The 25,615-nt window shown below is 42.4% G+C and overlaps 1 protein-coding gene and 3 non-coding genes across 4 annotated transcripts; 2 read left to right on the plus strand and 2 right to left on the minus strand.

Moving 5' to 3' along the window:
- Window positions 1-694: 694 nt before the first annotated feature.
- LOC136383646 (small Cajal body-specific RNA 18) lies at window positions 695-777 on the minus strand. The gene has a single exon (XR_010747464.1). It is a non-coding gene; the product is annotated as a small Cajal body-specific RNA 18 (non-coding RNA).
- Window positions 778-854: 77 nt separating this feature from the next.
- Window positions 855-984, minus strand: LOC136383665 (small Cajal body-specific RNA 17). Its single transcript, XR_010747475.1, has one exon. It is a non-coding gene; the product is annotated as a small Cajal body-specific RNA 17 (non-coding RNA).
- Window positions 985-1,541: 557 nt separating this feature from the next.
- Window positions 1,542-25,566, plus strand: ACAA2 (acetyl-CoA acyltransferase 2). The gene is made up of 10 exons (XM_066352740.1): window positions 1,542-1,695; window positions 6,262-6,428; window positions 9,142-9,270; window positions 10,505-10,621; window positions 12,462-12,609; window positions 14,929-15,104; window positions 15,622-15,751; window positions 19,783-19,853; window positions 22,693-22,847; window positions 25,151-25,566. Exons 1-10 carry the CDS (start codon window positions 1,680-1,682, stop codon window positions 25,233-25,235), a joined length of 1,194 nt encoding a protein of 397 aa, XP_066208837.1. The 5' UTR covers window positions 1,542-1,679; the 3' UTR covers window positions 25,236-25,566.
- Window positions 13,597-13,754, plus strand: LOC136383682 (U1 spliceosomal RNA). The gene has a single exon (XR_010747490.1). It is a non-coding gene; the product is annotated as a U1 spliceosomal RNA (small nuclear RNA).
- Window positions 25,567-25,615: the final 49 nt, after the last annotated feature.

The raw sequence follows: 25,615 nt of genomic DNA on the forward strand, positions 1-25,615 counted from the left end.
CACAACAACAGTAAAATAGTTATTAATTAATACTAATCTTTTAGAAGTTTGTACCGATATTATTATTACTATTCAAGTTATTGTATAACTGTACTTTGAATGACTTACCACCTGATTTGTAGTTTATAGATATGAATTAACTGTTATCTGGAAATATGTAACCATAGTGAAATTAAAACAATGATGTATTCAAAATACCATATGATTGTAACTTAGAGTGTGTGCATAAAAAGTAAAGTTAGACCAGCCATTGGCAGAGATGCCTGGCAGTAAATGCGAACTAGAGAATAAAGAGAAAGAAAAGAATTCGGCTCTCTCACTCGATTTGTGCCGACGCCGTCTCTTCCTGTGGGACCCCTGGATCCCCCCCGGCGCTGGACCCCGGCATTATATAACAAATATAGCAAAATGTATGGGCGTTCCTTGTAAAAGTCTTTCCACTTTCTGTGTTCAAAAGTTTCCATAAAAAATAACAAAAAACCTGTAATCAGAAAACAAACACGATGTGAAAAGGCCACCAAAGTGTTTAAAAAGCAGGGTTCTGGGGCAGGCATTCCCTGAATGCTCACAGAAAACCTTAAGGCCTCCCACCACTCCTTCCCACCCACTCGAACCAAGCCCAGAGCAGCCTGGCTCGCCTCGGGCCTGGCGCTGTGGATCTACCGCGTGTCTCCCGGGTCGCCTCCTGCTCGCCCGGTCTCAGTCCGTTCTCAGAACACACTCCATCACCTGGTTGCCAGAACTCAGATTGCGCAGTGGTCTCGTCATCATCGACCAGGGCTCACAGCTACAGCGGAAAAGGCCTCCCTAAACCTCCCTCACCTCTAGCTCAGCTGGTTCTCCCCATCTTCCCGCCCCCGGTCCCCTTCCCCCACTTCGCCCGATACAGTGTCATAATCCTCTTAGGCCCCGCCAGCCGCGGGGCCCAATCATATAAGGAAAATACTGCAGGCTCATCCGGGGGCTGCATCGGGGACCGGGACACCCCTGCCCTAGGACCCTCGCTGCATCTCCTCCATACCAACCTCCCAGCCCACATTCCCGACCCACCCCAGCCACCCACCGGCGCCCTGGGGCCTCCGCTTCAGCGCTTGACTGACGCAGACATCTGCCCCAGCCCGAGAGCGGCTAAGCCAATCCCCGCGCGGCGTCCGCCGAGCCCCTCCCACCTTGGCCCCACCTCCCTCCCAGCCGTACAGCACTTGCAGCAATACGGTGACCGGACATTAGTCCATCGTTTAAGAAATCCGCGGGCTGAATGAAGGGAAACATTAATTACCTGATGGGGTTGGGGGAGGAATTTATATCGAGGCCAGGGATAGGATGAGTAGGGTTTCCATTCTCTCGATTTGGAAACAGGTGAAGTCTTTAAGAACAATGTGAGGTGGGGAAATCCACTCTCAAGGAACGCTCTTTTCTTCAAAACCCGCCTCCTCAGGGCTTTTGGTCTCTGTGGTCCCCACGGGATGGCACGAAGATGAGAGCATCACCCCGAAAGGCGGATGAGCTCCGGCAGGCCAGGTAGGCCGCGCTCGGCCAGCGCAGGCGCAGTCGGAAGTAGGTGAAAGGCAGCGGGCGTGGCCTCCCGGGCCTGGCCTCTGCTCTTAAGGTCTAGTTGTCGGCGGCGACCCCGAGGTGACGCTGGAAGAGAAGCCCTGCGCTGTCAACCCCACGCTGCCATGGCCCTTCTCCGAGGTGAGCCGCGCCTTGCCTCCCCTCACCCTTGGCGATCTTGCTTTCCTCAGGCCAGATTTCGTGTCCGGTCTCAGCGGGGAGTCGGAGGTCCTGGGTTTATAGTTTAGTCTCACCAGCGATGAAGGGGACTTACAAAACAACACCCACCCCAAAAGGATTGTTTGGGAAGGAAAAAACACTTGAAAGGCACTAGCGACAGTGACTGGTGTAATTTGCATTTGGGAGTTGAAACCACGGTTTGCTTGTTCTTGACCTTAGGTTATTGCCTTGGGTGCAGTAGTGACCCACCTAGTTCCGAGTTCCGCTATTGGAAACCGAGCGGAGCCATAAGCCCCTGGGGGCCTGGGTCGCATTGCAGATGAGCAAGGCTGCCTCCGATTTGGCCGTGGGGTGGGCAGGGCTTGCTGGAATGTTCTAAGAGAGTTGCCAGGGAATTGCTGCCGGGCTGACCTGCTACCCCAAAATGCTTGCTGGCGTTGTATTGGAAAACGTTAGTCCCTCCTTTCCCTTCCATTCCCTTGAGTGACTCCAAGAACGTGCATTCAGTACATAAATTCTGGGGTTATTAACTTTAAAAAAATGATGTAAGCTCCCTTTTCCTAACAAATGGTCACAATCAATGGAATTTTAGTTTTAAGAATATGAAAGTTTATCCTTATTTTATGTCTTTAAAGAACATTCACGTAGAATAGTTTAATATCAAGGCCCCGAAGCAGGAAAATGCTTGGCAGGATTCGAGAACCAGGATCTGATTGATGATCAGAGCCCTGTGGGCTCTGTGAAGCCTGGAACTGGGGGGTTTTGTTATAAATTAAGCAGAAGGCGATAGAAAACTTTCAAGTAGGGGAATAATAGGATTTGATTTCCACTCCACTCTGATTTCTTCAGGGATATAAAACTGTCTATGTAGCAACCAGAAGAATTTGAGACCATTTAAGAATCGGTTGCGGGCCCTGGCCAGTTGGCTCAGTGGTAGAGCATCGGCCTGGCGTGCAGAAGTCCCAGGTTCGATTCCGGCCAGGGCACACAGGAGAAGCGCCCATCTGCTTCTCCAGCCCTCCCCCTCTCCTTCCTCTCTGTCTCTTTCTTCCCCTCCTGCAGCCGAGGCTCCATTGGAGCAAGGATGGTCCGGGCGCTGGGGATGGCTCCTTGGCCTCTGCCCCAGGCGCTAGAGTGGCTCTGGTCGCGACAGAGCGACGCCCCGGATGGGCAGAGCATCGCCCCCTGGTGGGCGTGCCGGGTGGATCCCGGTCGGGCGCATGCGGGAGTCTGTCTGACTGTCTTTCCCCATTTCCAGCTTCAGAAAAATACCAAAAAAAAAAAAAAAAAAAGAATCGGTTGCGGAGGTCCAAGCCACAACAAATGATGGTTTGGATCCGAGTGAGGGTCCAAAGGAGTTAGGGGAAAGAGGGAGGGATGACTTGAGATTGATTTGGAGATGGATTTGATAGAACTTGATGATAGGGTATCAGGTCAATGAGAGTGTCAAGAGCGACTTTAGGTTTCTGGTTTGAAGACTGTGTTCATAATGATACCATTACAGAGTGAGGTAAGCCGGGGAAACAGTACATCTGGAAGAGAGTGTTTAGGCACTCAAGTGGAAATGTCAGGTAGGCAGTTAGATAGGGGGATCTGGAGCTCAGAAGAGTCCAAATGGCATATGAACAGTTCAAGTGAAAAATAGATATTCTGAGCCAAAATATAGTGTATCCTATTTCCTACAGTTGGATTTAACTTAGCAGTGCTCTTTCCAACTCTGAATTTACTACACTTAATAAAAGAGCATTTTTTTAGACAAGGTGTTCTAAAAACCTAATTAATTTAAAAGCTGCATTGTAATGAGCATCCTTTTTAAAAGAATATTTTAATGATTTAACATTTTATCAATGATTTCTTATGCTTTTCTTGTAATACAGACCCCTTTGAAATTTTGATTAAAAACTGAACCCAGTAAGGGAAAAGAATGTACATCAACACCTGTATTGAACTATAAAGTATATAAATTTGTGATAGAGTGCTATGGTGTTAGAGCTAGTGATCATATTTTTATGCCATCCCCCGTTTTATAGATGAGGTCACTGATGTCCAGAAAGGTAAAATTGCTTATCTATAACGACACAGTGTCTGTGACTACAACCCAAGCCTTAAGCTTCAAATAGCAATTGTTATTGGCTAGTTAGAACACATTATAGACATGCACTTCTCTCAGGTAGCATACCAGGTGCTTGCAGGACTAACGGACAAGAGAGAAGAACATAGGACTGATTATTGTAGGGAAAAGGACACATCTGAATGGGAGCATGATTAACTTCGCTAAAGATGGTCATTAATTTTTCAGGTTTCTGTTAACAAGAACCAGTCCCCCAGTTTTTTACTAACACCCATCCCAGTGTTTGGTAGGAGGGTTACACCCAACAAATATTAGTTCATTGGCTTTGTTGGGAATATTTGTGTAGCCGTCAAGGCAGTTAGGCAGGGCTGCCGAGTTACTTTAACCCTCAAACAAATGGATCAAGTAGCAGTTTTCCTTCACTTATTTTAGTTGCTGTCTGTAGTTACTCTAATTACAAGTCAGTATTTATTGAATGATGTGATAGAAAGGAAGGAGAATTCCTGTTTCCCTTTTAGTGTTTTTTTTCTCTACATCCCATCAGCCACCTTGTCAGGCCCTTTCTTGGCATTTCTGACTCACTCCAGTCTATATCACTGTGTTTCAGTTTGGGGACATTTTTAGCTTCTGAATTTTCAGGGCCTTTTTTTTTTTTTTTTTTCATAATTTTAAAGTTTACTTTAAAAATGTAAATATCTCCCAATATTTAACAGGTCAAGAAAATAGCATATTGGTTTATTTTATGTGGTTGTTATATTTTATTTTCCAAGTAATTTCAGGGCCTTTTTAAAAAAAGATTTTAATTTGGTGTTAAAGACTGTTACATTTTAGACTTTTAACAGATACATAAGGTTGGCATCAGTTCAAATAATTATTGACATGATACCCAGTTTATGAAATTACGAGAAAAAAATCCTTTAAATTGTCTAGTAAAGTTGTTATACCCGCACGTCCCAGATTATTTTAAAAGTATATTTAGTAGCCTTTTCCCATTCAAAATGACTGTATTTCAGTGTTAGGCTTACACAAGATAACCTTCAGGTCTGGAGGCACAAGCAGGCAAAAGCGATATAAGGGAAGTTCTTGCTTTGGTTTTATTTTCCCACACACACTCTTCAGTAGATACATTTCACCATTAGTACCTTCCACACAAAAGTGATCTTAGATTATGAAGTACAGGGAGAAACCCACAAAAGGGAATTTATGGAGAAACATGAAATTAGCCTTCACTGTTTCTGATAAGTCTATGGTGGTATATCCCCTCATCCCACCCCCGTATCCCTTATTACTAATATCTTGCATTAGCTTTGGGCCAGGAGACCGTGGAAAGAGGCTGACGACTCCAAAATTACATCAAGAGTTTAAGGGAACTTACCGACAGATGGGCAGTTCCAGCAGTGAGATGGTGCCCCTCTGTACCCAGGAAAGGGGTGGGGCTTATTATATATAGCCGAAGGGCAGTTTACACAGGTGGCTTGGAGCCAAAGCCATGGGCTAACAAGAGCAGTTTGTAGGCTAATCTAAGGGTTTGTAGCAAAGCCAGGGCTAACACAGGTGACCTGCAGCATGGGGCTTGGGCTTAGTAAGAGCTGTATGCTTTAAAGTAGTACACAACTTAATGGTCCCACTTATCTATGCAAGAATATTCCCTTCATGTGATACCGCCCACCTCAGTCACTTTAAGTACCAGAATTATTTCACCCAGCAATTACTGTGGTACATTTGTTACAACTAATGAGCCAATACTATTACGTGATTATTATTAAGTCCATCGTTTACATTAAGGTTTACTTTTTGTATTGTACAATTCTATGGGTTTTGACAAATGTATATAATGGCATGTATGTACCATTACAATATCATAAAGGTAGTTTCACTGCCCTAAAATTCCCCTGTGCTCCTCCTGTTCATTCCCTCTTTCCCCCTTTATCCCCCCACCCCGTCCTGCCCTCTGGCAACCACTGATCTTTTTACTGTCTCCATAATGCACCAAACTAATATTTATGGCCTTTTATAAATATCTGAATATTATCTCTGTAAAGAACTGGGTCTCTTTTAAATTATAGTTATATATGCTGTTCCTAACCCTCTTTTAGACTATACATTTCTCAAATGGAATGAGTTTTTTAGGGTAGGTTTAGTTTGTTCCATGGAAACAGACTACTAGCATAAACAAAGGGATTACATTTAGATACCAACACGAGTGGTCTAACATTTGAATAGTCTCATTATAGGTCAATATCTGGGCACAAATCCAGTATTAAAGGTACCATGGTTTCTTGACAAGATGTGGAAATGAGTGCTCAGTTTGGGGGAGACAGTATTATGCAAAGATTTACAGTTATCTAATTGGAAAGTGTACCTTACAATAACGTTTCACAGTGAGATTATTTTAAGTATGTGGAGGGACGCTGACTAATGTGTGATTGCTCACAAACCTCTCCTCGTGGCAATAGGTGTGTTCATTGTGGCTGCTAAGCGAACACCCTTTGGAGCTTACGGAGGTCTTCTGAAAGACTTTACAGCGACCGACCTGACTGAATTTGCTGCCAGGGCTGCCTTATCTGCTGGCAAAGTGTCACCTGAGACTATTGACAGTGTTATTGTCGGCAATGTCATGCAGGTGAGTAGGGCAGAGGATGGTGTTCATTCTTGTTGCTTTATCAATTTCTAAACATAATTTCTTTTAACATGTCATAATGGTGAATCAGTTAACAGTTAAGGGTATTTATAATCTGAGTAACGCTCTGACTCCAGAACCAGTGACATGCATAATTCAGAGGAGCATATATTCTGGAAACTATGTATCTCTCTAATTTGGGATACATTTTATTGCTTCTTAGTTCTTTGTGTGGGTTTTTTTTCCAGTTGTATTGAGATATATGTATATGTATAATTGACTTATAGCATTGTGTCGGTTTTAGGTGTAGAACTAAATGGTTTGATTTTTTGCATCTAAATTGATTAATTCCTTGACTTATTTGAAGTTAATTGATTCTCTCTCTACCCACCTAAGGAGTGGAGCAAATGCAAGAAAAACAAAGTTTAAAGAAACAGGACAGTGAGCACCCTAAAGCCTGTTTAGCCTGGTGGGCCAGTTCTTCACATATTATCACGCTGGCTTCGGCTCTCTTTAGTAACTACTGCTGTTATTGTGGGGGTTTTTTAAGGTTTTTCTTTTTCCTTCTTACTCAAAGTATAGTCCTTAGACCAGCACATTGCTTCAGTAGAGAAATGTTTAGAAATGCAGAATGTATGCAGCCCTAAATCTATTGATGAAGAACCCACATTTTAACCAAATGCCCCAGTATGCACTTTTAAGTTGGGCAAGCACTTCTTACTCTCCTGACTGGTTGTTCCTCTCACCCCTTCCTGGGTCAGCTGGTCTCAGCCTCAGTTTCACTTATGTGTGAAATCTAATGAACAAAGTAACAAACAAAATACTAACAGACTCACAGAAAGAGAACAGACTGATAGCTGTCAGAGGGGAGGGAGGTTAGGGGGCTGGGTGAAAAAGGTGATGAGGTTAAGCAAAGAAAAATAGCACATTGACACAGATAACAGTGTGGGTGATTACCAGAGGGAAAGGGGGATGGGAGATAAAGGAGGGTAAAGAGATAAATTGTGTTGAAAGGAGACTTGACTTGGGGTAGAGAATACACAATACAATATACAGATGTATTACAGAATTATAAACCTAAAACCTATATAATTTTATTAACCAACATCACTCCAATAAATCCTATAAAATAAAAAATAAAATAAAATAAAATACAGGGGTCCCCTGCTATTCTCAGGGGATATGTTCATCCTCAGTGGATACCTGAAGCTACAGATACTACTGACCCCTACATATGCTGTGTACTTTTCCTATACGTGCATACCTTCACTAAAGTTTAATTTTTAAATTAGGCAGTTTCAGAAACTTCCACTTTTTGACTTGAAAGCATTTTATTACTTGACTTCTCTCTGCATATATGGATTACTAGCATCATTACTTTTGTGCTTTGGGGCCATTAGTAAGGAAACCACTTGAACAAGCGCTGCAGTGCCACACAGTGGATCTGATCATTCAGACGGCTACTAAGTAGCTAATGGGTGGGGAGCATATACAGTGTGGAGATGCGAGGCTGCAAGGGACGATGCAAGTCCCCGGCAGGATGGAGCAGGACAGTGTGAGGTTTTATCACGTTAGTCAGAATGGCGTGCAATTTAAATCTTACAAATTGTTTATTTCTGGAATTTTCATTTAATATGTTCAGACTGCAGTTAACCGTGATTAACTGAAACTGCAGAAAGTGAAACTGTCAGTAAGGGGAGATTACGTAATTACTGAAGCCCATGCACTGCCTCCAGCCTTTCTGGTTTAGCTGGTTTGGTTAGGAGCTTGAGGGTCAGCGTGTAAATAAAGATTTCCTAGGTATTCCAGTGAGAACCACAGCCTCAGGTACTCATCTGTTAGGGAACATACTATTTGAAGGTAGCCAAGTCCATTTTTAAACAGCTCTAATTGTTATAAATTTCTGTCTACAATTGAGGACATTTATTTTTCTTAAGTGAGAAGTGGAGAGGCAGAGAGACAGACTCGCGCATGCGCCCCAATCAGGACCTACCCGGCAAGCCCCCTATGGGGTGATGCTCTGCCCATCTGGTGCCGTTGCTCTTGCTCAGCAACCGAACTATTTTAGCGCCTGATGCAAGGCCCTGGAGCCATCCTCAGTGCCCAGGGCCAACTTGCTCCAACTGAGCCATGGTTGTAGGAGGGGAAGAGAGAGAGAAGGAGAGAAAAATAAAGGGAGAGGCAGAGGGGTGGAGAAAGAGATGGGCGCTTCTCCTGTGTGCCCTGATCAGGAATCGAACCCTGGACATCCACATGCCAGGCCAATGCTCTACCACTGAACCAGCCAGCCAGGGCCCAATTGAGGACTTAATGTAATGATTTTTCATATTTAGTGAGTTTAAAAACCTATAGACCAACTTATAGTGTTTACTTAAATCATAAACATATATGGGCCTGACCTGTGGTGGCTCAGTGGATCAGCCTGGAATGCTGAGGTCGCCGGTTCAAAACCCTGGGCTTGCCTGGTCAAGGCACGTGTCAGAGTTGATGCTTCCTGCTCCTCCCCTCCTTCTCTCTCTATCTCTCTCTCTGTCTCTCTTTTCTAAGATGAATTAATAAATAAAAATAATAAACGTATGAAATCTGCTGTACTTGTATGCATTGTTCCTGCCTTAGAGCCATATAGTTTGTCATTTCTGATGGATTGTCAATATTTCCATATATTTTGTCCTTAATTCCTAGATTTATAGAAGAAGTTCTTTTCTCTCTGTTCCAGAGTTCTTCAGATGCTGCATACTTGGCAAGGCATGTCGGCCTGCGTGTGGGAGTCCCCAAAGAGACCCCCGCTCTCACTCTGAACAGGCTCTGCGGCTCTGGCTTCCAGTCCGTTGTGAGTGGCTGTCAGGTATGGGCAACACTGTATTTAATTCTGTGAAATGTGTTAGCTCTTAGGGGAAATGTGCCACTTCAGTATAACACTGTAGGTTTTTATTTATACTGCTTATGAAGAGAGGTCAATATTTAATATTTGGAAAAATATTCACAGGAAGAAAATCATTTCTTAAAAGCTAATAACGAACTTTGAAGATATAATGCTAAATGAAATAAGGCTGTCGCAAAAGGACAAATACTGTATGATTCCACTTAGCAGAGGTACTTAGAATAGTCGTATTCACAGAGACAGACAGTGGAATGGTGGTTGTTATTTAACAATGGATACCGAGTTTCAGTTTGGGATGATGAAGACTCTGGATATGGATGGCGGTGGCACAGTGATGTGCGTGTACTTAGTGAACTGTAGTTAAAATTGGTTAAAGGGGTGAATTTTATGCTATGTGTATTTAATCACGGTTTTTTAAAAAACCTAATCATAACTGTCATTTTTATTAAAGTCTTCCTGTGTGCTATATAATTCTTACTATATCCTTCTTACTCAAAGTATAGTCCTTAGACCAGCACATTGCTTCACTAGGGAAATGTTTAGAAATGCAGAATTTATGCAGCCCTAGATCTGTTGATGAAGAACCCACATTTTAACCAAATGCCCCAGTATGCACTTTTAAGTTGGGGAAGCACCTCTTACTCTCCTGACCAGTTGTTCTCGTACCCCTCCCTGGGTCAGACACTGCTAGATTTATACTCAATCTCTCACTTTCCAAAGGCCTCAACTAGCCAGGCTGAACTGGAGGTGACCTGGCTCCAGGGCAGGTCCCGTAGCTCTCCACCTGCGCAGTCCTGGTTGATGCCTTACCTCCGCCAGACCCTTGGACATTCTGCCAGCTAGTTACCCTTCACGTACTGGACATTCTGTTGCTTGGCCATTAATCACTACCCCCTCCATTGTTTAACCCTTCCATTATTAATCACCACGAGTAACAGGAGTTCTCCCCCTCCAGCAAAAAATGCAGCCAGACTCAGTCCTATACGGGCTGAGGCTTTTCATCCTCTGCTGCTGACACCTGGGGTCTCAGCCTGTCTGCGCAGATGCATAAATAAATCTCTTACACACCCTTCAGGCCTTGCATCCCTCCTTTGGCCGCCTAACACTTACTAGACTTAGTTTGCTGCTTAACACATACTTTTTAATACGCACTTCTGTCACAATAAAAGGGTTTTGTTGTTCATTTGTTTTTACATAGGAAATTTGTGTTAAAGATGCTGAAGTCGTCTTGTGTGGAGGAACCGAAAGTATGAGCCAGGCCCCCTACTGTGTCAGAAACGTGCGTTTTGGAACCAAGTTTGGAACAGATCTCAAGGTTGGAATCATTAAAAAAAATTTTAAATATTTCTTAAGCTGTTATAATAGCAATTGTAATAACACCTTTGGGGGGAAAGAAAACTAATTTTGAAACCAATTTTGTTAATAGGGAATTGGCAAGATATGAATGAGCAGAATTTTGTAAACTATTCCAAAACTCTATTTTAGTTGTTAGTTAACTTGAGACATTTTAATCCACATAGAGTTTGACTTTCTCGTAGCATCGTATTATACCTGTGGTCATGGAATTAACACTTGGGGAAATGAGGAAAGGGAAGAAGCGTATCAAAATGATAGGCAAATGGTTGAATTAATCTTTATGGAATAATTAGTAAACCAAGTAATTAAATCTTTACCATAACTTATGGAAGTTTTATTTCTGGAGCAATCTCAATTGAATAGATTTCTTCTTAATTACAGAAAACATTCTCTGGTTATAGAGTATATTGTTCCATATCAGTCAGACAAAAGCTGATTCTTATGCCTTTGAGAGCCACGGCATGAGAATAACACAGTGATAAAGAATGACAATCTGGGCCCTGGCCAGTTGGCTCAGTGGTAGAGCATCAGCCCAGCATGTGGCTGTCCTGGGTTCAATTCCTGGTCAGGGCACACAGGAGAAGCACCCATCTGTTTCTCCACCCCTCCCCTTCTCACTTCTCTCTCTCTCCCCCTTCCCCTCCTGCAGCCATGGCTCAATTGAAGTGAGTTGGCCCCGGGCGCTGAGAATGGCTCCATGGCCTCTGCCTCAGGTGCTAAAAAATGGCTCCAGTTGCAACAGAGCAAGGGCCCTAGATGGGCAGAGCATCACCCCCTAGTGGGCTTACCGGGTGGAATCCCGGTTGGGGCACATGCAGGAGTGTGCCTCTGTCTCCCCTCCTCTTACTTAAAAAAAAAAAAAAAAAAAAAAAGAATGACAGTCTGCTGTCCTTCCCATAGGAAAGGGCTAATGATATTTTATGGATATATTCTTAGCATGTTCAACTGTTCATCCAGTTTCTGGCCTTTTTGAAAGTTGAAAGGAGTAGGACTTAGAAAAGTTAAGATCGTTTTAGACACCAAATATATTTGAGAAAACTTTTGGAAAGGTCAGAGACTCAAAAGGTGAAGCAATCTAGAAGCAAGCTGGTCGGGGCACACTTACCAGAAACTAATTGGATAATAAGTAACAGCTTTTTCTGTTACTCAGGAAGCCTGTCCCAAGTTCTTTTCAACTTCAGAGTAACTGGTAGAAGCAGCGGTACCTATTACTTGAAGGCACAGAATGAACAGGGAGCTCAGATACTCTCTTTCCTCTAGAGTTCATAACTGTGGTTTACAAGGTGGCTACAGGGAAACACCTATAAGGACTCACTCAGTGTTAGGTTTCTTACACAATGTAACCTCGGCAGGTGTTGATTGTAGAACACTCTTGTGTTCTCACCCTGCACACATTTAGCACTGTTGGCTCTCTTTAGACTCACTGCAGGGGTCTCAAACTCGCGGCCTGCAGGCCGCATGGGCCCGCCCACCAATTTTGTGCGGCCCGCAGACTGGCCCGCAGATTAATCCACGAAGTTTGATTAGTCTGCGGGCCGCATGGCCGCGAGTTTGAGACCCCTGCTTAGAGCCACACATTTAAAGAGAGGGGAAGTGTGTCATTTTATTACATCATTGGATGTTTTCTTTTAAGTGTCCCGAACCAAATATGAATAGTAGTAGTAGTAATGCTATCAGAAAATCTAGTTTTACTTTTGTTTATTGGACCCGTTAATTATTTAAATTTCAAGAAATTATAGCATATTACTTTCAAAGGATATGCTTTAACAAATCACTTTATTATTAATGTCTTTTAATAGCTGGAAGATACTTTGTGGGCAGGATTAACAGATCAACATGTGAAACTGCCTATGGGAATTACTGCAGAGAATCTTGCTTCAAAACATAATATAAGCAGAGAAGAGTGTGACAAGTACGCCCTGCAGTCACAGCAGAGATGGAAAGCTGGTCAGTGAAACCGAGTATTATAAATATTCAGGGAAAAACTATGGTGGGGGTAGGTGAAATGGGTGAAGGGAGTCAAAAGGTAAAAACTTTCAGTTACAAAATAAATAATTCCTGGGTATGTAATGTACTGCAATATATAGTTAATATTATAGACAATAGTTAATAATACTGTATTGCATATTAGACAGTTGCTAAGAGAGTAGTTCTTAAAAGTTCTCATCACAAGAAAAAAATGGTCTCATATGTGCCTTGACCGTGGGCCTTCAGCAGACCGAGTAACCCCTTGCTTGAGCCAGCGACCTTGGGTCCAAGCTGGTGAGCTTTTGCTCAAACCAGATGAGCTTGCGCTCAAGCTGGCGACCTCGGGGTCTCGAACCTCTGTCCTCCGCATCCCAGTCCGACGCTCTATCCACTGCGTCACCGCCTGGTCAGGCTCTTTTGAAATACATTAATATTGGTATTGTTCATTGGCCCTGCCCGTACTGGTACTGTTGTCAGTAGAACAGTCTGAGGGCCGGGACACCCTCTGTTAGAGATGATGGCTCCCTGAGGCTGCTGGGACAGAGAGGATATTCTCCATAAGGCATATTACAGTCTGGAGGAGGGGATGTATGTTTGGAAAAGACCCACTGGGTATCCTTTTATGCTGCCCCCTCCTGTTCCTGAGAATCACTGCACCTGACTCAGAGACAGCTATTCCAGGGCCCTTTAGTAACACTGCACCCTGCTGTTGAACCAGTTCAAAATGAGCAGCAGGACAAGTTCTCTTATCAGTATGGTGAGTTGAAGAAGTTTATTAGTCTTCTGAAAAAGATTTTTAAAATTAAACCATAAACACATGGAAACTCTTCTTTCAGGTATTAAATATTTACTTGGCATAGTGAGGATGGAGTCAGCCTTAGCATTTCAGAAAGAGAAGTAGAATGCAGCTGAGGCCATCCAAATCATCTCCTGTGTTTTCTAGTCACACATTTAAAGTGGAAGGGGATGCTTACCTGGCAGGGAGACACCGTGATCACAAAGGGGTTTTCCCAGGGTGAGGCTTAGCCATAGCACTCCGGATATGCACACCCTTGTGATTTCCCCAGATGGGGGAAAGTGGGCTGCACAGTTTGTGGTGGGGACTGCGTTTGTGCTTCCCCTGAAAAAGAAAAATGGAAGGAAAGTGGTCTAGAGGTCAAGAGTTATTAGTTCTATTTCTAGTTTTGCTACATACATGTTTTCTGACCTCAGTCAAGTCATTTCTTCACTGAGCATCTGTAAAATAGAGATAAATATGTACCTCTAGTAATAGAGATAAAAACTATTTGCCTTCCCTATTCTTCTAAGAGAGGTGTGAAAACCAACTAGGGGAAATGTTTAGCCTGCTCTAAAGTGTTATAAAATATCCTGCCTTGAAGCTTTGGATGACTAGTCCACTCTAGTCAGTGGAGGCAGAAGTAGGTAAACTGCTCTACTTAGAACTAAAAGTTAGTAATCACTCATATAATTTTAAAAATTTTTGGTAGTTTATTTATTTTGACAGGTATCTGATTGAACCATGACAAAGTTTATTTTTCAATAAATCTGAATAAAATGTGGTTCTGTTTGAAGAGGAACATTAATAGTATTGCTCTATGTACATGTGCCGGGCAATAATAAATAGCACGTGAAGGTTGATCTTTCAGACACATAATTTCTTCAAGTTGCTTGTCATTAAATTTCAAGCATAGGTTACTTGGTGACATAGGCAACTTGGTAACTATTTTTTCTTATTGTGCTAGAAACACTTAACATGATCTGCCCTCTTAAAATTTTAAGTGTATGATACATTATTGATGGAAAATTTGTAAGTTTTTAATTCCTTATCTCACCCAGAAAAGTAAAAATAAAGATGGCATTAAATCCACTTAGTGTCATTACACGTGTAGCTAACAAATCCTGTTAAGATTCTAGCAGTACCTTGTAAAAATATTGTATTAAAAATAAAAAATCAAAACTATAATTTTAAAAAGGTACAGAATCCATCTGCATAGACACATGATAGTATATTAAATCTGCCAATAGTCCGGGTCAGTTATATAAGTAATAAAATATACAGTGACAGAAAATTATTTGATTTTGGGTGATGGGTACACAACATAATTAAATGCTATAGAAATGCTTACCTGAAACCTATGTACTCTTATTGATCAGTGTCACCCCATTATTTTTAATTTTCTAAATAAATTTTTTAAAAGGCTCATAATAAAGTAGGCTGTGAAGAAAAGGTAGACCAGGAATTAAATTGAAGGATATGTTTGTTTCCTCATCCTTATGATATTCCTTCAACTATTTCAGCTAATGATGCTGGCTACTTTAATAATGAAATGGTGCCAATTGAGGTGAAGACAAAGAAAGGAAAACAGACGATGCAGGTAGATGAGCATGCCCGGCCCCAAACAACCCTGGAACATCTAAGTAAACTTCCTCCGGTATTCAAGAAAGAAGGAACTGTCACTGCGGGGAACGCATCGGTAGGTAGCATCGCAGGTGATCTTGAACTCTTCCTCATGTGTTCAACACAAAATAATCGTACAGTATCTTTTAGATAGTTTTCATGGTAGTCTTTAGTTACTTAGCTTAAACTAATAGAGTTCATATTCTATTCGTTTGGGTTTTCATAGTTCTTAATATTTTAGGTATGGGCCCTTATATAATACCTTCAATTTCTTAGTCTTTTTAGAAGGTTAGAAGGAAATCTATCTGGTTTATTATTTTCAGTTTTCATACTTGTTTTCTTTCTCATGTATATAAGTCATCAGATTTCTACTTACATCTACCCGTATCTATAAGCTTTTTCTTAGCAGTCTTTCCTATTTTCCCTTAGTGAGGTTGTATTCTGTGCCTAAAACAATCTCTTTAATCCACCAGTACAAATTATAGCCCTGCTTTCTACATATTGCTACAGTCCTCATAGTACTACTCCATTAGTTCAAACTTTGATTAGTGGATTTTTTAGCTTCTAGTTAATCTCCTGTCTTTGTTCCCAAGGGGGTATCTGATGGTGCTGGCGCTGTTATCATTGCTAGTGAAGATGCTGTTAAAAAACATAACTTCACACCACTGGCAAGAGTGGTGGGCTATTTTGTGTCTGGATGTGATCCCTCCATCATGGGTATTGGTAAGTTCGTGGTGAAACAAACAGGCTCTGTTATATTTCTGGAAGTAAGTCTTTGGCGTTCTGATTCCAGAAACAATAGCCAAACCAAGGTTACATGTGGAGAAGGGGAGATCAGTAACCAGTGTCTTAAGTAATCAGTCTTTATGAAAACCTGTCTTGGTCTCAGTAGGAACACCAAGACCATGTGAAGTAGGTAGTAATCATGTCTTATTGTCCATTTGAGATACTTAAAAGTAACAGACAAGAAATAACAGAAGAATTACAAGGTATTGACAAGATAAAAAAATGTTGACATGAGAGAAATCATGGGGCAGAGAAGGCCATATGAGCAGGTACACAGCCTGGGAGGTGTTTTATGCATGGCCATTAATGTATCGCATTCCATCTTTCCAACTTCAGTAAGTGAGACTCCCTCATGAAGGAGAAAGGCGAAGCTTAAGGAGGCTGGCTGACACAGTACCAAACCAGTGAGAGGGAGCCAGGGGGTGAGTCCAGGTCTAAGTCAAGTGTTCTTTTCTGTGTTGTCTCAGGAGGTTGGAGTAATACTCACCTGTATCAGCTGAGGCTTAATAGGAAAATGAAGAATTAAAAACAACATGTCTCAATTGGCAAAGTACTAGCAGGAGAAGATTTGTAACTCCCTGCAAGCATGTATAATCTTAGTGGGAAAAATATGAATTAGAACAAAAAGCTTTTTGTTGAATGCACACCTAGGAACCTCAGATGATGCTGAATTGTTTTTTTAATTTTATTTATATATTTATTTATTTATTTTTATTTTATTAGTTATGGGGGGCATTGATTTGTTGTTCCACTTATTTATGCACTGATTGGTTGATTCCTGTATGTGCCCTGGCCTGAGATTGAATCCACAACCCTTGGCATATCTGGATAACACTCTAACCAACTGAGCTATCCGGCCAGGGCTCGCTATTTATTTATTTATTTATTTATTTTTAAGAAAGGCAAGCTGCCACATGCAGCGCCTCGTTGGGATGTGTCTGGAGTCTTAGCAGCTTGACTACCTTACATTCTACAAATGAACCTTGAGAGTTTGTTTGGAAGTTCTAGCAGGGAAGGGTAGCTATTTGTGTGCCCTTGACCAAAGAACAGTCCTCTTCTCTATGGGGGAAGGTCGTCCTCTTCCACCGAGCACACAGCTTTGGGAGGGACACACACGGAGTGGTGAGGGAGGAAGGGGACACCCACCTAGCCGGCCGGATCATCTGAATCAACCCTGGCGATCAGTGGGGTGACAGATGTCACTGCCAGATCGTTGATGAATTGTAATAGTTTCTGTCATTCTCTGGGGAAACGGAACCAATTAGGTACCCACAAAAATAAAATCGGTGCCCAGAGTTCTGATCTGTCCCATCTGTACCCACATCCCCCAAGGAAAGGCCTCCCTAGGTTATAAATTCAGATGCTTGACAGGTGCACAGGTTTTTCTGTGAGCTTAGTTAGGCCGTTTTTGACTAAATTGGTTTTTGAAGTAGTTCCCAAGATAGAAAGGGGATGACTGGTTGCTGACCTGTCTTCTCAAAGACCTTGCACCTTGCAGTGTGTAGGCCCCCAGGTCCTACTCAAATAATACCACTTATGCTTCTCTGGGGCTAAGTTAGCACACAACACATTTGCTGCCATGTCCTGTACAGGATTTTTAAGAAAGAAAGCTGCCATGTCCATACTGAATCTTTCACTGTGTTGTAAATTATGTCACCAAAACTGCAGACTATGTAAACATCTGTTAAATGTTAGCTTTTTTCTATTACACTCGTAAAAGCTTATTAGCTTTCCGCTATCCACTATCAACAAAACATAGCGTTTGCCATACAGATGGAAGGTAGCTTGAAAATTTAAATACCTGTATATTGGTATGACATTTATCACCTCAGTCAGGACAGCAGTGGTTCCCAACCCCAAATGATCCTCAAAATCCACCTGTGACCCACACCCCCCTCCACATGAGTTTTGTGTTAGTGGCTCCGGGGTGGAAGCTAGGAATATGGTCTGTTTTGGGGTTGTGTCTTTTTTCAGTGTACCGAGATGGTTTTGATGATATATCAACTTTATCTGATAAAAGTTGAAAGGTAGTTATTTTTAGTTCTTTTTCAGTTTAGGAAGGAACTCCCCCAGGGGGGCAGTGGTTGGGGGGCGAGGGCTGTTGCTGGGTAGAACTTTGAGCCTCCGGCTGGAGCGGCTCTAACTTTATCTATTATAGGACTTTTTTTGTAGAAAGCACTCAAATGCTTAAAATGGAACAGGTTAAAAACCAACTCAAAGCACTTCTGATGAGAAGCTTATTTATATAAGGCCAAAAAGTTGCCCACGGTCACACAAGTTGTTAGTGGCTAGAGCCAGGACTAGAAGTAAAGTCTGCTTTCCCAACAAGAATGCTATACCTTCCTGAGTCCCAGTAAATAACAGTGGTATGGGAACAATCCTTTAAAAATCAAGTTGTGGCCTAGCATATTATTAAAATTGCCTGTAATGATTGAGTTCACATGAGCACATTGAGTCGTGCTTACTGTGGTGTGCAGACAGGCAAGTGTGTACAAGGGTTCTGCTCCCCCAGCTTTTAGTTCTGTGTATCTTTCATACACACACACACACACACACACACACACACACACACACACACACACACACACACACACTCCCCCCAGGATAGCTCGTCCCCTGACGATGCTGTATAGCTGGTGCTCTACTACTGATTGCCCATCACGTTTTCATACCTTGGACTAGAGACACAAAGAGAATTGGGATCAGATTCTGTATTAAATGAGTGCCAGTGCAGAACTGGTGCTTTATGTTGAAAAGCACGGCCCTGCCAATTACCACACACACTGTTCTGTTGTCCAAAAGAACATTTAATTAGGTGACAAAATACATTAGATTGCATTAAAGACTGATTTCTCATTTTACCTTGACTATATGGGGAAGTTTGTTGCAGAATATTTGACTACTTGAATTCAACAGAACATAAAACATTTTTCTTTTTACACATCTATGGCAATTTTATTCTTTTGGAACAGATAGAGAGGTAGATACTCATCTCTAGCCAGATTTTTTGCCTTTTGGGAAAAATAATTTACTTTAAAATTATGAGCAATATTAAACTGTCATTTGTAATCATCAGATATCTGGGAGCTAAGTTTCATTACGTGGATATATAGTTCTTCAGTGGGGGTTATGTTTTATTGAAATTCTCTGCCGCCTGACCAGGCAGTACACAGTGGATAGAGCGTCGGACTGGGACATGGAGGACCCAGATTCAAACCCTGAGGTTGCCAGCTTGAGCATGGGCTCATCTGATTTGAGCAAGGGGTCATTTGGTCTGCTGTAGCCCCCCAGTTAAGGCACATATGAGAAAGCAATCAATGAACAACTTAGGTGCCACAGCGAGGAATTGATGCTTCTCATCTCTCTCCCTTCCTGTCTGTCTGTCCCTATCTGTCCCTCTCTCTGTCTCTGTCACAAAAATAAATTAAATAAGTAAATAAATTCTCTGCCTACTGTTGAAGTTAGAAACATCTCCATGGTCAGACATCTTTTTCCTACCGTGCTTTGTAGCTTCCTCTTGCTGTACCTATGTGGAGAGGCTGCTGCTATTTCTTCTCTATTGCCCAAATGCGCCTGAAAGTTCAGAGTGTAAACATGATCATGTCTGTACTAAGAATGTATGTGATGTGTAGCCCAGGAGAACACTATTCTGCCTTGCCATTTGGTATTACATATGATCTACAAATGACTGCAAAACCCCAAATATAACTTCTTTGGCTGTTAGAACTCTTATAGCCATTGATGGTAGACCTTTTCATGCAAGTCCCTCATCTACAATGTGATTGTGTAAACAGCTCTTCACCTCGGTCTCATTGTTTCGTTATTGTCACATCTTTTCATAGTGTGCTTTCAAGGTAGCAAGATTTGTGGCTACCAACAACTGACACATTATTTAACTGTTTAGTAAAGACAGAAAAATTTGATACATAAATAAATACAAGATGCAATTGATTTTTGTTCTAATACAGGTCCTGTCCCCGCTATCAGCGGAGCACTGAAGAAAGCAGGGCTGAGTCTTAAGGACATGGATTTGGTAGAGGTGAGTATTCTACTCTTTTGCAACATAGATAAATCACCAACTTCTATAGCAAAAACGGCTTCAGTGTGGTATTTTATAGCTCTTTTTGTCTTAGTACTTTTAGCCTTTCCAAATGAGGCACATCTAAATAACTGTTACCTTCATTACATGACTTATGCTGGTACTTTTTCTTACTTGATTAAAATGTTTTATTTTGGAATAATTACAACAGCCTGGTTTCTCCTTATAAAGTATAAATTTCTGGAAAAATTTAGGACCTTTTAAGACTCTATTACATTTGTTGAATTGAAGTACCGTATTTTTTGCTCCATAAGATGCACTTTTTCGCGCCAAAAGTGGAGGGGAAAATGCCTGTTAGTCTTATGGAGCGAAAAATATGGTATTTTATTAAATACTTTAACACACCATTTGGTTCAGAATATTTTTTTTCTTATTTTCCTCCTTAAAACCCTACATATGTCTTATGGTCAGGTGCGTCTTGTGGAGCGAAAAATACAATAATTTTTATGTAAATCGGGGGGAAAATAAGTAACTTCAACCTGATTTTATGGATTACAGTAAAAAAATACAAGTAGAGTTGACCTACTAGAAAAACACTAGTGCCAAATCTAGAAGTTTCTTGTCCACACAGCCCCCAATTTACCTTGGCCTCTAGCTGTGACTTAATTTGGGATGACCCATCATAATTTTTAAGAAAACTGTAATAATTCAGAAACAAGTATATTGGTAGAATGATTATTTTAACGTTCATTTAGAACAAAGACAAAATACCTAAAATGGTTTATTGACTTCTCCATCATTATGGGAGTACTTGAAAATTTTAAATAAGCATCTGCAGCTTGACATTGGGAAAGAACTGATAGGACAAAGGAAATCTCTCTATTCAAATTGATAGCAAAGGGGCCTTTCGCTCTATGATTTCCTCTGTAGTAGCCTCTCACCCAGAAAGTCCTGGTCTCAGACAGACGGTTTATGTTTAATTCTCTTCTTCTGTTCTCAGGCAATAACAGGTCAGAGCCTCAAGGGGGCTGTTTCATTACGAGATTTGTATTAGCAAATAGGTACCGCTAAATTTCTGACTTTAGATTTCATACTTAAAATTCTGTTGAAATGTATCAGCTCTTCAAAGCTATTCATACTTATTTATAGATGTATAAGTATTCAAGGACATAGTTTTTAGCACTCTGATATGATTGTCTTTGGGACCTTTGATGCTCATGTGGTAGTTTTTCTAGATTCAAAAGCCTAGTTTCACAGCATATTCTAGGCCTCTGTCTACCTCCTTGAGCGTGACTATGTAAAATAGAAAGATAATATTGAATCTAAGGACAAATAGGCCACCATCTTGAGAGAGAGCACAAAATATAGTAGGAAAGAACACAAGATTGGATTTTGATCCCAACTCTATAAAAGTTACCTTTCTCTCCCCCACCCCTTCCCCCAGTGAGAAGGGGGTCCGGAGGTAGAGGCAGACAGACTCCTGCCTGCACCTAACCGGCATCCACCCGGCATGCCCACCAGGGGGCAATGCTCGGCCCATCTGGGGCGTTGCTCTGCTGCAATTGAAGCCATTTTAGCGCCTGAGGTGGAGGCCATGGAGCCATCCTCAGCATTTGGGTCAACTTACTTTGCTCCAATGGAGCCTTGGCTGCCGGAGGGGAAGAGAGAGAGACATAGAGGAAGGAGAGGGGGAGGGGTGGAGGAGCAGATGGGTGCTTCTCCTGTGTGCCCTGGCCGGGAATCAAACCTGAGACTTCCACATGCCGGGCCAACGCTCTACCGCTGAGCCAACCGGACAGGGGCAAAAGTTACCTTTCTTAAAATCACTTTTCTTCAAAATAGTTAAACAGTTTGTTTAAAATGTTCCATTTTATTTCATTTCTGTACCTGTTGCTATCTGGCTTTCCTTTTTATAATGCAGAGTGAGAACTTTCCCTGCTGTGTCTGATAAATATTGCCCAGGTTTTGTTGCCAAGGATGTGTTGTCCAGAATGCCTGTTCAGTTCTTAGAGTGCCCCTCACTCTTTGCTTGGTTTTAAGTATGTATGGAGTGGGACATAGCAGTAGTGATGTTCGGACAAACGGGAAGGGTGGGGAGACAGAAACGTCCGTGTGAAATAAACTCAGTAGTTTAATAAAGTAAAAAAAAAATCACTTCTCTATAAAATTCCCTAACTAAATAAAATATTGTGCTGTGAACCTGAAGTAAGGTCATTCTCGTAGCCAGCCTTGTTAAGTGTAATACAACAATATGATACATTGCAGTTCTGCCACATTTCAACATAGTAACCATTCCTCTCATGCATCTGGCTCTGAAGGTTTCTTCTTTATGGCCTACCAGTCTCTTCCTGCAAATATGGGGAGTAGTAATAATAATAATAGCAAGCATTTTTTGAGTACTTTCCATGTGTCAGGTAAATAACCTAAACACTTAATACCCATGATTTAACAGCCTTGACAACGACCTTAGGATGATACCACAGTCACATTTTACTGATGAAGAAACTTGAGTGTCACGAGAGTTCAAAGAACATGCACAGAGCCAAGGTTTAAAGCACCAGCCGGCTCCAGAGCCCACGGCCTCGCAGTGTCCCGCTGCCTCGAGTGCTCATTTATGATACTGGATTACTGAGGACTTCTTTTCTCTAAGGGATGCATTTGACTTGAAGTGCCATGTTCAAAGCTGCTGTTTTTACAAAAAACAACTAAAGATAAAGCAACCTTGCAAGGTCATTTAAATAGGAAAACACAGCAAAATTAGTCATCAACAGGACTGAAGAACTCTCAGTTAATCAGTTTGTGAATAAGGATTTTTATCAGTGTTTCAATTGTTTTGAAGGTGAATGAAGCTTTTGCTCCCCAGTACCTGGCTGTTGAGAAGAGTTTGAGTCTTGACCCAAGTAAAACCAATGTGAATGGAGGAGCCATTGCTTTGGGTCACCCATTGGGAGGATCTGGATCGAGAATTACCGCACACCTGGTTCATGAGTTAAGGTACCTGCTAGAAATTGTTGCGTTTTAGATTTGCCTCTTTTGTAGACATGCATAGATTTAGGTTTTTCCAGAAGAATCCAACATTGTTCATTCTTCCCAGCTCCCCCTTGCACTGCTTCTCAGCAGGAACAAGTTACTTAGGCACCCCTTTCCAGTGACCACGGGGATGACTCTATTGCCTTGCCAGTGGCTCTGCTCCTGGGGTGCACGCTGGTCCACGTGTGTGCTGTGTGCTCAGAGCAGCCGCGTGCATAGGGCCCACCCTGTGCCAGGCACGGCAGTGAGCAAGCTGGGAGGTGTTGGCCCTGGGGCACTTGCATGGTAGTGCCAGTTATAGGAGTGAGATAAAATTATTTAAGAAAACAAAGAAAATACTGAAAGGATTCTTACCTGGCTGCTGTCTTTTAGGACACCTAAGCAAACTGATGATTTGAGTCTGCGCTGTTTTTCTTTCCTTCAGTGTTTCCAGGGTGCCCTCCGTGTGTTTGATGCTTTTCTGTTTTGATAGAAGAGCGTCTACTTTTGGTGCTGTGTATTTTTGGACCATTTTGCTCTGTTAGTAGAAAAATTGCAAACAAAACCAAATACGTCAGGCTAAAAAAATCACGCCGGCTCCCTGTTAGGTTAAGGTAAATAGGACTGTTATTTCACATAGTGATTCATTGAGTTGAAATGAGTGACTGACGTGCACAAAACTAATTCCTGATGGCTTCCTCGAGGTCATGCCATCGGGACTGCAGAATGAAAACAGATGGTACTTTAAAGGAGTCTAACTTTTATGAAAGGGACATGAAATGTTTCTAAATTATCTGCCTTTGACATGGACAAACCTCACTAATTCCACTTAGAGTGCCATAAAAATCTAAAACCATGTTCGTCAAAGGGACTGAATGTGCCATAAAAATCTAAAACCATGTTCGTCAAAGGGACTGAATGTTCCCACTGTTTCTCAACTTCCTGTTTTCCTCCATTCCCTCCCCCCGCACTGCTTTCTCATGGCACAGCCTCCCTGCCTTAGTGCCCTGCTGGGGGTGGGCTCGGTCAGGAAGTTCAACGTCTGTCTGAAAACTCTCCACAGAAGATTGTGGTCAGGTGTCCTAGCTCTCAGCGGTCCATTCCTGAGCTCTGGAAGCTTGTCTTCTGAGCCACCTGCTCTTCTGGGCTAGAGACATTTCGGGGCACTCCACTCTCTTTTTCCACTTCTTTCTGAGGCTCGCCCTCAGACGGGATCCGCTCATGCGCAGGATGAGCTTTCTCGAACATCTCCATCATGTGTGGGTCAGATTGTTCTCTATGTATTGAGAGAGTTGTTTCTTATAAACATCTCTTCCATTAAGTAATACGTATAATCTGCAATGTTCTGACCCATAACGTGCGTCCAGTGTACTTCTGCATTTAATTCCTGGCTTTCTGAATCATAATCAGGGAATCGTTTGGTGCTGTGAGGGACAAGCCTCAGACCGCAGTGCCCTTCAGGGCCCCCAACACTTGGTTCCCAGCGGTAGTTCTAGCGAGCCCTGCACCAGGTGGCAGGGAGGCACCAGGGGACTGCAGTGCTTTCCACACTGTATTCCCCTCGGTCACCTCCTCTTGGCCTGCGTACATCTTGGCTTGTCCGTGCCAGACCTCTGGAGAAGCCCGCGGGCCAGCTCAGGCCAGCAAACACACTGCAGCATGACTGGTAGGACGACCTCCACACCGCCCTTCAGGAGTTCTGAGCAGGGGCTGCAGACTGCCAGCTCCGCTTTGCGGGCACAGACTTTCTGAGAAAGGGATGTCTCTTGGTTACACGAACTGTCATCCTGTATTTGGGTGTGTTGTACTTATTTTTTATCCTGGATTACCTGGATATGTTTCTGACCCTCTCACTGACTTCTCCCGTAAGTGCTAACCAGGCCCGACCCTGCTTAGCTTCCGAGATCAGACGAGATCGGGCGCGTTCAGGGTGGTATGGCCGTAGACCTCATTGACTTCTAAATTTCACTTGGTAGCTCTTGAAGTAGGCCTTATTCTTGACAAGTTTAACAAACCCCATCCTGTGAATGAGAGACCATATATGTCCCCAGCTCGCCATCATGATTTTTTTTACCACTATTATTTTGAACAAAAATATTCAGCTTTCCTAATTCTTTCTCCAGCTGTGACTGTAAGTTAATACTGAGGATTGAGGAAAATAATGAGAGGATGAGCTGACTGCAAATGAACCATACAGATGTGACCATTAGTTATTCCAGTGAATTAATTATCTGATGAATTCAGCTAACTTTATTTGAGTGGACTTCAGCCACTGCTTTCTCTCGTAGGCGTCGAGGCGGGAAATACGCTGTGGGATCCGCTTGCATTGGCGGCGGCCAGGGCATCGCTGTCATCATTGAGAACACAGCCTGAGGGTGCAGAGCTCGCCCGGCCTATTCGTACTGCCCTCGGCCAGGCCACGCTGAACCCGATGACCTTCAGAGCAGCTGCAGAACTGGCCAGGCCCTGGCCCTGGAAGTGACTGCGTGTCACCACGGGATAGTGAGGCAAAGGTGCATTTCTCATGATGAAGAGCCCAAGCCAGAATACATTCTCCAAAACTCACGCCAAATATGATGTATTTCTGAACGAAAATCCAACTTTGGAAGGCCTTAAAAAGAATTGTGTCCTTGTCAGATAATCACCACTTATGCCTTAGGTAATAGGGTCAAAAGGAAATTGAATAAATATTGCCTTAAAATCAGCTGATCCTTTCCTGTCATTTCTTGCATTTAAAAAAACAAAATTTAATT

This window comes from Saccopteryx leptura, chromosome 11, assembly GCF_036850995.1.
Source record: "Saccopteryx leptura isolate mSacLep1 chromosome 11, mSacLep1_pri_phased_curated, whole genome shotgun sequence".
NCBI lineage: Eukaryota > Metazoa > Chordata > Mammalia > Chiroptera > Emballonuridae > Saccopteryx > Saccopteryx leptura.

What these genes read in the sequence shown, in the direction of transcription:
- ACAA2 (XM_066352740.1), top strand. An exon ending in CCGTTGTGAGTGGCTGTCAG is followed by an intron (nt 9,271 to 10,504) that starts GTATGGGCAACA and finishes GTTTTTACATAG; the next exon opens with GAAATTTGTGTTAAAGATGC. An exon ending in ACAGCAGAGATGGAAAGCTG is followed by an intron (nt 12,610 to 14,928) that starts GTCAGTGAAACC and finishes CAACTATTTCAG; the next exon opens with CTAATGATGCTGGCTACTTT.